This window comes from Sinocyclocheilus grahami, unplaced genomic scaffold, assembly GCF_001515645.1.
Source record: "Sinocyclocheilus grahami isolate Dianchi unplaced genomic scaffold, SAMN03320097.WGS_v1.1 scaffold990.1, whole genome shotgun sequence".
Classification (NCBI taxonomy): Eukaryota; Metazoa; Chordata; class Actinopteri; order Cypriniformes; family Cyprinidae; genus Sinocyclocheilus; species Sinocyclocheilus grahami.
The window spans coordinates 652,502-664,749 of NW_015506169.1; the positions used below are offsets into that span (position 1 = coordinate 652,502).

The following is a 12,248-nucleotide window of genomic DNA, read 5'->3' on the forward strand; positions in this document are numbered from 1 at the left end:
TGTGTTTGTGTGTGTGTGTGAGTGTGTGTGCGTGAGTGAGTGTGTGTGTCAGTGTGATTTTGTGTCTGTGTGTGTGTGTGTGTGTGTGTGTACCTGTTTTTCTATTCTGGTGGGGACTTAAACCTGAATACACACAGACTCATGGTGTCATGGTGGGGACCTAAATTGAGGTCACCACGGGTAAACAAGCTAATAAATTGCACAGAATGAAGTTTTTTGAAAATCTAAAAATGCAGAAAGTTTCCTGTGACGTGTAGGGTTGGTGTAGGGCAATAAAATATACGGTCTGTACAGTAGAAAAACCATTATGCCTATGGAGAGTCCCCACAAGGATAGTAAACCAGACATGTGTGTGTGTCTGTGTCTGTCTGTCTGTGTGTGTCAGTGTGATTTTGTGTGTGTCTGTGTCTGTGTATGTGTGTGTGTGAGCACGAGTGTGATATGCATGATATCATGATGCTGTTCGCCGGCCATCTGTTGCATGATGGGCCCCTCGGGACGGAGCCTCTGCCGTCCCGCCAACACTAATTGAGAGTGACGCATCCTCCCACCTCAGTGTGATAACGGCCTTTGTGTTTGTGTGCCATTATTGTGACGAGCGTCAGACCATGTTAAGGTCAACGTGTGTCACTATGGACTCCATCCTGTCAATGCAAAGAAATAAACCAGCACACGTCTTCTGATTAGTGGCGTTTACATCGCTGTTCATCACTATTACTGTTGCTTTTACTGAGAGTTTGAACAAGACTTGAGCAAGAATGGCATTGAATTTCATTTCAATTCTCTTTTTATATAGAGCTAAAGCATTACTAATAGCAGCTGCTTTAAACTAGGTTGTGGGTTGGTAGAGGGTAAGATGCAGGTTTTTGCATTGAAATATAGTGCTAGTAAATTAGCAGCTTTGTGTTCAGACGCAGCATTAGTTTGAAAAACATGGGCATCTGTTTTGTGCATGTCATTTCCAATCGTTTTGTTGCATCAGATGTGTAATGTCGAGCATGTGGAGCTGATCCTGCTTTAGCTCTGACACATTGGTCTGAAAGGCTTCTGCCCAGCCCGTCTTTTCTGTGCATGATCTCTTGTCAGATGTTCTGCGTGGAGCATGTTTGAATGTTGGTGTGATCAGGGTAAATTGCATAATGCACTGCAGCAAAGAAAGCTTATGCAGTAGATGTTTGTGTTATTTGTGTGCTCTATCTTTGGGTTGCTTTGTTGACGAGATGCTGTTTGTGTTCGCTAACAAGAATTCCCAGAATCAGCCGTCTCTTCCAGCTCTTGACGACTCTGGTATAATCTAATAATATAACCGCAATCGCTTGTTTTGGCTTCCGCTGACAATGTCACATTTGTATTTCGTGCTTATGGAAACTGATGTCCCTAACGAGGCTTTTAATCCTTTAATTCGATACTTTTTTAAAAAACAATATCACAACATAATGAATCAAAAGAAATCTGCTGAAATCTCTTTTCCCTGAACACTCAACATCGTCTTTCAGTCAGTCTGCACATGTACGCTGACCAATAAAAAATAATCACAGATAAAATACAGGAATGTGTGTGAGTGTGATTTTGTGTTTGTGTGTGTGTGTGAGTGTGTGTGCGTGAGTGAGTGTGTGTGTCAGTGTGATTTTGTGTCTGTGTGTGTGTGTGTGTGTGTGTGTACCTGTTTTTCTATTCTGGTGGGGACTTAAACCTGAATACACACAGACTCATGGTGTCATGGTGGGGACCTAAATTGAGGTCACCACGGGTAAACAAGCTAATAAATTGCACAGAATGAAGTTTTTTGAAAATCTAAAAATGCAGAAAGTTTCCTGTGACGTGTAGGGTTGGTGTAGGGCAATAAAATATACGGTCTGTACAGTAGAAAAACCATTATGCCTATGGAGAGTCCCCACAAGGATAGTAAACCAGACATGTGTGTGTGTCTGTGTCTGTCTGTCTGTGTGTGTCAGTGTGATTTTGTGTGTGTCTGTGTCTGTGTATGTGTGTGTGTGAGCACGAGTGTGATATGCATCTGTGTCTGTCTGTCTGTGTGTGTCAGTGTGATTTTGTGTGTGTCTGTGTCTGTGTATGTGTGTGTGTGAGCACGAGTGTGATATGCATGATATCATGATGCTGTTCGCCGGCCATCTGTTGCATGATGGGCCCCTCGGGACGGAGCCTCTGCCGTCCCGCCAACACTAATTGAGAGTGACGCATCCTCCCACCTCAGTGTGATAACGGCCTTTGTGTTTGTGTGCCATTATTGTGACGAGCGTCAGACCATGTTAAGGTCAACGTGTGTCACTATGGACTCCATCCTGTCAATGCAAAGAAATAAACCAGCACACGTCTTCTGATTAGTGGCGTTTACATCGCTGTTCATCACTATTACTGTTGCTTTTACTGAGAGTTTGAACAAGACTTGAGCAAGAATGGCATTGAATTTCATTTCAATTCTCTTTTTATATAGAGCTAAAGCATTACTAATAGCAGCTGCTTTAAACTAGGTTGTGGGTTGGTAGAGGGTAAGATGCAGGTTTTTGCATTGAAATATAGTGCTAGTAAATTAGCAGCTTTGTGTTCAGACGCAGCATTAGTTTGAAAAACATGGGCATCTGTTTTGTGCATGTCATTTCCAATCGTTTTGTTGCATCAGATGTGTAATGTCGAGCATGTGGAGCTGATCCTGCTTTAGCTCTGACACATTGGTCTGAAAGGCTTCTGCCCAGCCCGTCTTTTCTGTGCATGATCTCTTGTCAGATGTTCTGCGTGGAGCATGTTTGAATGTTGGTGTGATCAGGGTAAATTGCATAATGCACTGCAGCAAAGAAAGCTTATGCAGTAGATGTTTGTGTTATTTGTGTGCTCTATCTTTGGGTTGCTTTGTTGACGAGATGCTGTTTGTGTTCGCTAACAAGAATTCCCAGAATCAGCCGTCTCTTCCAGCTCTTGACGACTCTGGTATAATCTAATAATATAACCGCAATCGCTTGTTTTGGCTTCCGCTGACAATGTCACATTTGTATTTCGTGCTTATGGAAACTGATGTCCCTAACGAGGCTTTTAATCCTTTAATTCGATACTTTTTTAAAAAACAATATCACAACATAATGAATCAAAAGAAATCTGCTGAAATCTCTTTTCCCTGAACACTCAACATCGTCTTTCAGTCAGTCTGCACATGTACGCTGACCAATAAAAAATAATCACAGATAAAATACAGGAAGGCTTTGTGTGTAAACAGTGGCTGGTTGCATAAACTGCTTAGACTAATCTTACAAGACTGTCATCTGATTTTGGTTATAATTTTTTTTAAATGCTTTGAAAAAAACGCAAGACTGATGACCCCTTGGCTGACTTCTAATTGAGCGAAATAGTTCTTAAGACACAGGTTTAACATAGCAACCTTATGTATACAGATGGTCGCAGGAGTAAGACTGATAAACTAGTAAAATTGGATGATGGTCAATGTTATGGGAATTCAATAAAATAGAACTTTATATTGATTTGTAAAGCCACGCTTTGTCCATTCAGTGCTTTTGTAATGCGAAAATTTGTAATGTGTCTCTAAAGGATCTCCATTCATGTTGATAGATGTGATTGAATTTATTTGGATATCATGTAATTAGATTCATTAGAAATATTACCAGTCCTAAAATTTTGTGTCAGGTTTTACTTTATTTTAAGGTGTCTGTGTTACATTGTAACACATTTAAGTACTGAGTAATATTAATTAACTACATATGGTTGGGGTTTGGCTTAGGGTTACTTGCATGTGATTATGCATAATGTATAGTTGTTATTAAAATAGTAAGTGCATGTAATATGTGTAACAAGGACGCTGTAAGATAAAGTGTTACCCAGATTTATTTATAGGTCGAACAGAAAGCACCTTTGCATCCAAAGATGGACTTTAATCCTGATGTTTTTGGCAGACCGATCTGAAGAGAGTGGACAAGTTACAGATACCCAAACCTGAACCTCTTTTAGTGATATGCAAGTTTTAGAAACCTGTGTTTTCTAATTCTGGTCCCAAAGACAGTCCTTTTTCATTTCCCTAGAATCATGGCTTTTCTCTGCAGAAATGGGGTTTAAAAGTATTATCAGCTCAGCTTCTCGGATGAAAACTAAATTTGAACTTTACAAGAATTTGTTTCGTAATTGATTCATTTGACAACATTAATGGAGTTATTGTCCTATGTATTGCCGTGAAGTGGTTTTGAAACTATCTGTATTATGTAAAGCTGTATGTAAATAAATGTGACTATACTTGAACCCATTTTGCCTGGTATTGCTAGATGGCAGATCCCAGATGCTGTCAACCAGTTCGCTCAGGTTCTTGTCCACATATCTGCATCTGGTTAGCGTTCTTTTGATCCTGTGAGATCGAGATTACTTCTGACCCGCTAATTAACCTCCTAATCCTCCGTCCTGCCCTGTTCACAGCCCTGCTGGTCTTTAGGGTTAGGAGTTAAGCAGGGGGGGGGCAACTCTTTTGACACTAAGTGTCATTTTCATTTTTTCTCCTAAACCCCTGCTTGCAAGGATCATCGCCTCGTTGACAAAGTATTGTTTCCAACAATGTGTGACATATGGCTGTAGATGCATATTTCTTTGGAAAGACAAATTCTGTTTTTAATTCAACTGGGTCCTGCAGGTTTTGTGGGGGTTTTGCAGTGCGGTCAAACTCGATCAACTCTGCATGGTTGAAACTCATCTGAATTGCACTATTAGTGCAATAGATGTTGGGTTTTAAGGTTTGATTGCCTTTATGGAGCTCATATAGAGAGGATATTTAGAAAACATCACTTGATTAACTTATATGGAAAGTATTTCATAACTGTGTAATTTATAATAGTCTGTGTGTGCTGAGTCAAACTACACTCTTGAAAATATAGGTGCTTGAAAGGTTCTTCACAGCGATGCCATCGAAGAACCAGTTTTGGTTCCACAAAGAACCATTCAGTCAAAGAACCGTCTATTTCTTACCTTTTTATAATCTGAAGAACCTTCTTTTGCCATAAAGAGCCTTTTGTGAAACAGTTAAAGGTTCTTTATGGAACCATTTAGGCAAAAAGGTTCTTCTATGGCATCTTGAAGTACCTTTATTTTTAAGAGTGTATCTTAATCTGTATCAAAGCTTGTGGATGCCACTGAGACAGGCTTGAGGACTGATGCTTTTAGTGTCGCTGCTTTTTTGCATAAAGTTGAAGAATTCTGAACTTTTGTCGCTTGACTCGCATCGATTGACACGCCCACATTCCGTCGCCAACGGTCACTGTCGCTCGTGTCGCCGGAAGTCGCCAGCTCTCCATTGAAAATGAATGGGATTATGTCGCTTTGTCGCTGTGTGTCGCTGGCGGTGTGAACAGGGCTTAAGAGCAATCGTAGGCCGGAGCATCCGTGTGTGTGATGAATCTGTTGTAAAAGTCTGCCTGCTAAGTGCAAAACTATATGCGCATAAAATTATAAAACTGATGTGAGCATAATTAATTTTTTTGTATCACTAATATTACTGTTATTTAAACATTCTTACAATAAATAATGTGGTTGACAGAGCGAGCAAGCCTGTGGCATGTAAGACTATCCACCTTTTTCCTAACGAACCGACTGCTTTTTAAATAATGGGAGACACTTCCAGTTTTGGGGAAGTTCCACTCAAAAAGACTGCAACAAATCATTTCAAATCATAAGATTGCGCTACACATATAATCCTTATCCATCATTTTGACTGAATGGGCTGTACATTTTCATTCATTTTTTGTTTTCAGAAGTCAGGAGAATAACTTTACCTGTATATTAATGTGACGTGATATAACAACGATATCTATAGAATGCATTATTTTCCTCCTGATTATTTTCATGTTTCCTTTGTATTCCGCTGTAGGTAAATGAAAAAAGACAATATGTACTGTGCATTCTTGGTCTGCTCTCCCGATTGAATTTATGATATAAACCATGAATGATTCCCTGGAATGCACTAAGAAGCTTTCATTTTTCTCCCCAAATCCTCACGTGTCTTTCCAGATTTGTCTTCACATGGATGCTGCAAAATGTAATTGTTAGGAAATACAGACATATATTACTATAATGATATTTCACACATCCGCAATTTTGCTGCGGATAGGATCTTTAGGAGTTATTCGTGCTATGTTAGTGAAAGTAATTTGTTAATGCGTTTACACTTTCAAATTTCCTTTTAATGATCCATGGTTGAAGAGTGAAGTAAAATAATGTCACCTCATTGCACCCAGTTTTTGAAAATGCTTATTGAGTTCAAAGAGCGAACCTTTTGCTGATTGTTTGTTACGCCCATAATTTGCGCAAAGCGTAGGAAAAAGGTGGATAATAAGCTCAGACAAATGTTTGGCGAAACAGTGTGATTTTTTGTTTATTCATTTATTTATTGCCACTATTAAGTGCAGAATTGCTCTGTAATTAATCTCGAATGATTAGAGCTCGTCACATTGAGTTAAAGTAAACATGCAGCGCTGCTTAAGATTTAGGGTAATATGAGGTAACTCATAAGGCAGCCTCATTTTGAAACAGTCCTAATGCTGAAAATGTGCTTGTTATGCCTTCAAAATGCTGTCTAGGAAGGCAGCTCACTGATATTTGGAAAAGAGCTTATTGTTGTGGCAATACATGTATTGGCCACACTTTATTTTTAGGTCCAATTCTCGCTATTAACAAACCATTAACAATGATTTGCTCTGAACAGTGGCTGAATTATGTCTAGATCAGTGACCATTTTGATCAGTTATGTCTAGATCACTAATAGTGTTGATCAAGGCCTCTTGCCATGACAGCTTGTAGCGTGACTTCTCTTGTAAATCACATCGAGTCATCACGAGTCCCTCGCTGTGGGTCTTTTGTCTTTGTGCTGTTGGGAGTCACTGGCGAGTCTTGTATGGATGAGAGCGTATTGTTTTGTACTTTCCCTCAGGTCACCCTGGCCGTGTGTTGAAGGTGGCCTCAGCGAAGCTCTCTGCTCAGGTAACGCTGGGGACATCTGGCTCAGGAAGCCATGTCAACCCAGGCCCTATCCCCAGTGCTGTCCCCAGAGGGCCACCATCCGAAAACTCAACATGACCAGCCGTGAACCCGGGGACCTCAAATGATCAATCCCGGAGGGAATAAATTGGTGGAAAACATGCTAGTCGGTGCATAATCACTCAGACCTGCCAAACTGAACACACAGTTCCTACATAAACCAGCGAGCGGTGTGCTGAGACTCGGAGAGTGAGCAGTAGGGTTACGGAGGTGTTCTCTTTTTGAGGAGGCTGCGGTTGGGACTGTGAGAGGGCGTTTCTTCCTTAAATCTAGGTTGAGTTATTTTTGGTAAGTTTGTCATTTTTCTTCTTCAGTAAGATTTTACGTTATGATAACTGCAGTCCAAAGTAACAGTATGTGTTTGTTTTAAACCTGTTCTGATGTATTGGGTTTGGATGTTGAGGGGTAACATCTGCAATGTCAAGAACGTCACCAGTCCTGGATATTTTAATTACTGGGCATAGAAATCCTTTACAGTTTGATAATGATCATATGCAAATGGTGGTGGAAATGGCCAAAGTGGCGAAGGGCTGTCAAAGGGCACAGGCTCTAATCCAGAACGCTAGATGTTGAATGCAGTTCACCTATCATGATCTAGAGCACTTTAACCATTTGCGCCTAAAAATAAAAAATTATAATTAAGCAAATCAATAAAGCATTGATGGTCCAGTTCTCCGTATTAACAAACCATTAACTATGACTTTTGCCTCAATAAACTCCTCTAATTTGCTGCTTATTAATAGTTAGTAAGGTAGTTGTTAAGTTTAGGATTATGGATGTAGAATATGGTCATGCAGAACATGTGCTTTATTAGCACTAATAAACAGCTGATATGTTAATAATAGGCATGCTAATAAGCAACTAGTTAATAGTGAGAATTGTTCCCTATACGAAAGTGTTACCAGCTTTTTAAGATTCCTAATCTGAAAACGATTTCTTAGATGGGTTTTGTGGTATTCTATATCATAGGTGTGCTGAGACTCGGAGAGTGAGCAGTAGGGTTACGGAGGTGTTCTCTTTTTGAGGAGGCTGCGGTTGGGACTGTGAGAGGGCGTTTCTTCCTTAAATCTAGGTTGAGTTATTTTTGGTAAGTTTGTCATTTTTCTTCTTCAGTAAGATTTTACGTTATGATAACTGCAGTCCAAAGTAACAGTATGTGTTTGTTTTAAACCTGTTCTGATGTATTGGGTTTGGATGTTGAGGGGTAACATCTGCAATGTCAAGAACGTCACCAGTCCTGGATATTTTAATTACTGGGCATAGAAATCCTTTACAGTTTGATAATGATCATATGCAAATGGTGGTGGAAATGGCCAAAGTGGCGAAGGGCTGTCAAAGGGCACAGGCTCTAATCCAGAACGCTAGATGTTGAATGCAGTTCACCTATCATGATCTAGAGCACTTTAACCATTTGCGCCTAAAAATAAAAAATTATAATTAAGCAAATCAATAAAGCATTGATGGTCCAGTTCTCCGTATTAACAAACCATTAACTATGACTTTTGCCTCAATAAACTCCTCTAATTTGCTGCTTATTAATAGTTAGTAAGGTAGTTGTTAAATTTAGGATTATGGATGTAGAATATGGTCATGCAGAACATGTGCTTTATTAGCACTAATAAACAGCTGATATGTTAATAATAGGCATGCTAATAAGCAACTAGTTAATAGTGAGAATTGTTCCCTATACGAAAGTGTTACCAGCTTTTTAAGATTCCTAATCTGAAAACGATTTCTTAGATGGGTTTTGTGGTATTCTATATCATAGTATAAATCACATATACTGAAAATATATCTTGTAAATATTTGGAGGTTGGGTTTTTTTGTTTGTTTGTTTGTTGAAGCACAGAGCAGAGACAGATTGTTCAGATGTGTGCTAATGTGTCTGATTGTTGTTTTTGGCGGCTGAAATCTTTATGAAATCCCTGTGAAGATTAGGCTTATGTGAGACGGTCACCTCATCAAAAAGTTAAACTGGTATCAGGCTGTGTTGTGGAGGGGCTTTGCCTCAGGAGCCCTTGCTAAAAACAGCTGTTACCTGCGGCTCACTTTGGCTGTCTTAACTCTTAGCCTCATAACCCAGTTTCCACCACAGAGTTCGTTTGATCTCAGGCACTGTTTTATTGTATATTCCTGAAGATTTTTTTTTCAGTATTTTTACTGATACTTCAGTATGTAGACAGTGATTGAAGCTAGGGAGAGTAAAAAAAATATTGTATTGCTGGCTGAATAAAATGTGTGGTGACAGTTATTTCATAATGCGTTTCAATGTTACTTGTATTTATTTAAGGTTATATAGACGTTGCATTTGTATTACAGTTAAGATTACAAAAGAACGTTGTCCTAATTTGGTAACACTTTACAATAAGGTTCCGTTTGTTAACATTAGTTAACTACATTAGTTAACATTAACACTGAAAAATACTTCTAAAGCATTTATTAATCTTTATTTTAACATTTACTAATACATTATTAAAATCAAAAGTTGTATCTATTAATGTTATTCAGTGGACCTGTGCTTACGAACAGTTGTATTTTTATTAACTAACTTTATCAAATAAAAATAAATACTGTAATGCATTGCTTATTGTCAGTTAATGTTAATTAATGCATTAAATATAGTTAACAAATGGAACCTTACTGTAAAGTGTTACTCCTAATTTTTTCAGATGAAAAATACGGGTAACACTTTATTTTAAGGTGTCCTTGTTACACGTCACATGTACTTACTATTATAATAACAATAAATGGTAACTCTTTATTTCGATAGTCCACTTTAGACATTCTATTAACAGTAAGTAACTTTGCAACTACATGTCAACTAGCAGTTAGTAGAGTATTAGTAGACTATCTGCTTAATATCTTCTAACACTTTCTTTGTCAACTTATTCTACTAACCCTAAACCTACCGTCTACTCTGAGAGTTAGTAGACATGTAGTTACAAATTAATGAGAATTAGTTGACATGTAGTTGACATGTAGTTACAAAGTTACTTATAGTTAGTAGAATGTCTAAAGTGGACTATCGAAATAAAGTGTAACCCAATAAATTATGCATAATTACATGCAAGTAACCCTAAACCTAGCCCTACTCATATAGTAAGTACATGTAGTTAATAAATATTACTCAGTACTTAAATGTATAACTACAATGTAACCAGGACACCTTAAAATAAAGTGTAACCAAAATATGTAGATAAATGGCAGGCATACAGTGGTCTTCTAGTATACTTCCATTTGTAAGTGCACAACTATCAGCACATTTTGTTTGTTTGTATAAACAAGGACATCTTCTGTGGTAATGCATTCTGATTCTGCAGACATTGTAGTGTGCATGTATAAAAGTGTGTTTTTCTATAGGACAGTAAATGGACTGATGGCAGGCCACATTTTATTAATTGCATGGTCATTTGCATGAAGTTATGCATCAGTAAATGCCGCCTATGTCTGAAACCCTCACGAGTCACTCCATTTAGGATTAGGCCAAATGACAATCAATATGACTGATCACAGCTTAAGACCAGCGCTTGAAGCGCCTCATATCTGAAATCAATAAACTTCAGCTTTTTGGGATTGTGATTGTAATCTCACCGTCTTAGCCAGGCTGGGTCTGATGGCGACATTAGCATGGTCTGATCTGTTTGAAGGTGCGTCATGCACATGTATGACGGCCTTCCGTCCGAGGATGTGTCCCCGGCTGTTCAACCTCTTGGATTTGTCCGGTGTCAGATTAAGAGAGCGTGCTCAGAAATCTTCCACCCAATTTGGCAGGGCGAGGGGCGAGTGGGGCGGGTGGATTCTCCATATATAAGAGCCGGTGTCCTCCAGGCAATTTTCACGCAGTTTGCTTCACGACTTCATGTCGCCAATGCGACGCCGATCGCATTCTGCTCAAGTGCATTGAGCTCAGACATTTCTGTCACATTACCTTCAGATTTTTTATATTTTTGTGTGTGTGTGTGGTTGTGCCTTTTAAGATTTTCGTAATGAATTACTGCATAACTGAACAACTTGGCTTGACACTTGCTTTGATAACTTCATTCTAGTGCAATGGTATTCGACAATTTTTAAGTGTGGCTTAAGAGTCTGAATAGTTTTTGCTGCCATTTTATGTCTGTGTTCTCTGTTATAGCCTTCATTTTTGCCACTCAGAAATATAAATCAGTGTTAGCTAGCAGTGTTGGGGAAAGTTACTTTTTAAAGTAATGCATTACAATATTACGTTACTCCATAAAAAAAGTAACTAAATGTGTTACTTAGTAAGTTACTTTTTATGGGGGCTACTTTTTATACTTTTTATCTTGGCTGGGATTATTTTGTGGTTGTCTAAAGTCATTTTTGCTCATTAGTATGGTTGAATTGAATAATCGAAGACTTTTTTTAGCATAATTGGATTAAATCCAAAAATGATATTGGTGTCATTTAACATATTAGATTATTGCGGGTTTGCGTCACATTCAGAGTTAGCATTTCACTGTTTCTATTTATTTAGAGGAATACTGAATCTGTTTGTGTGTGCTTGAGATGAGTAAATGCATGTTCACATTTAGTCTAGATCTAGTCTAAGGCCTCTGCACTAACTCGCACCTGTTAAAAATCAATACGGAAAATTCCTTCATATGAAAACATAAAAGTGTTTATTAAAAGTGCATTAAGTACAGTATTTATTACATTAATTACACGCCACATGTATCACACTCAGTTTGAACTACTCCGTTATGATATTTCTAGGAAGGTTCATGCTTAGCAATTAAATGAATTCTTGTTTTTAAAGGGTTTTTTTCGACGCACAATTCAGAAGAACTTGAACCCGACATACGCGTGCAAGTACGAGGGCAAGTGCGTCATTGACAAAGTCACGCGCAACCAGTGCCAAGAATGTCGCTTCAAGAAATGCATCGCTGTCGGCATGGCAACAGACTGTGAGTAGCACACTTTCTGCAAATACAGGCACTTTACCGTCTCGGCAGCGGCCAAAAAGTGGCTTCTTTTTTTTTATTTATTTACTTGAGTAAAGTAAAAATACTTCACTACAAAAAGGCATAAAAGCCCATCAAAATAACAAAAAATACTTCACTACTGTCCGCCTCTGCTCGTAATTTATTGTATTCAAAAATTATTATATGCAGTGCCTTCTCCAACTGCAGCTAATTAAATTTTTCTTCGTGATATTTAGCGCAAGTTAATCAGGAAGTGACGATTTTGTTCTC

General features: G+C 38.5%; 1 protein-coding gene across 1 annotated transcript in view; it reads left to right on the forward strand.

Moving 5' to 3' along the window:
• The first annotated feature begins 11,725 nt into the window (after nucleotides 1–11,725).
• Nucleotides 11,726–12,248, forward strand: part of LOC107565245 (thyroid hormone receptor beta-like) — a 16,432-nt gene continuing 15,909 nt past the window's right edge. The window contains exons 1-2 of the mRNA XM_016250463.1: nucleotides 11,726–11,773; nucleotides 11,813–11,960. Of these exons, the coding sequence (XP_016105949.1) occupies nucleotides 11,726–11,773; nucleotides 11,813–11,960 (196 nt within the window). The remainder of the gene's footprint in view (nucleotides 11,774–11,812; nucleotides 11,961–12,248) is intronic.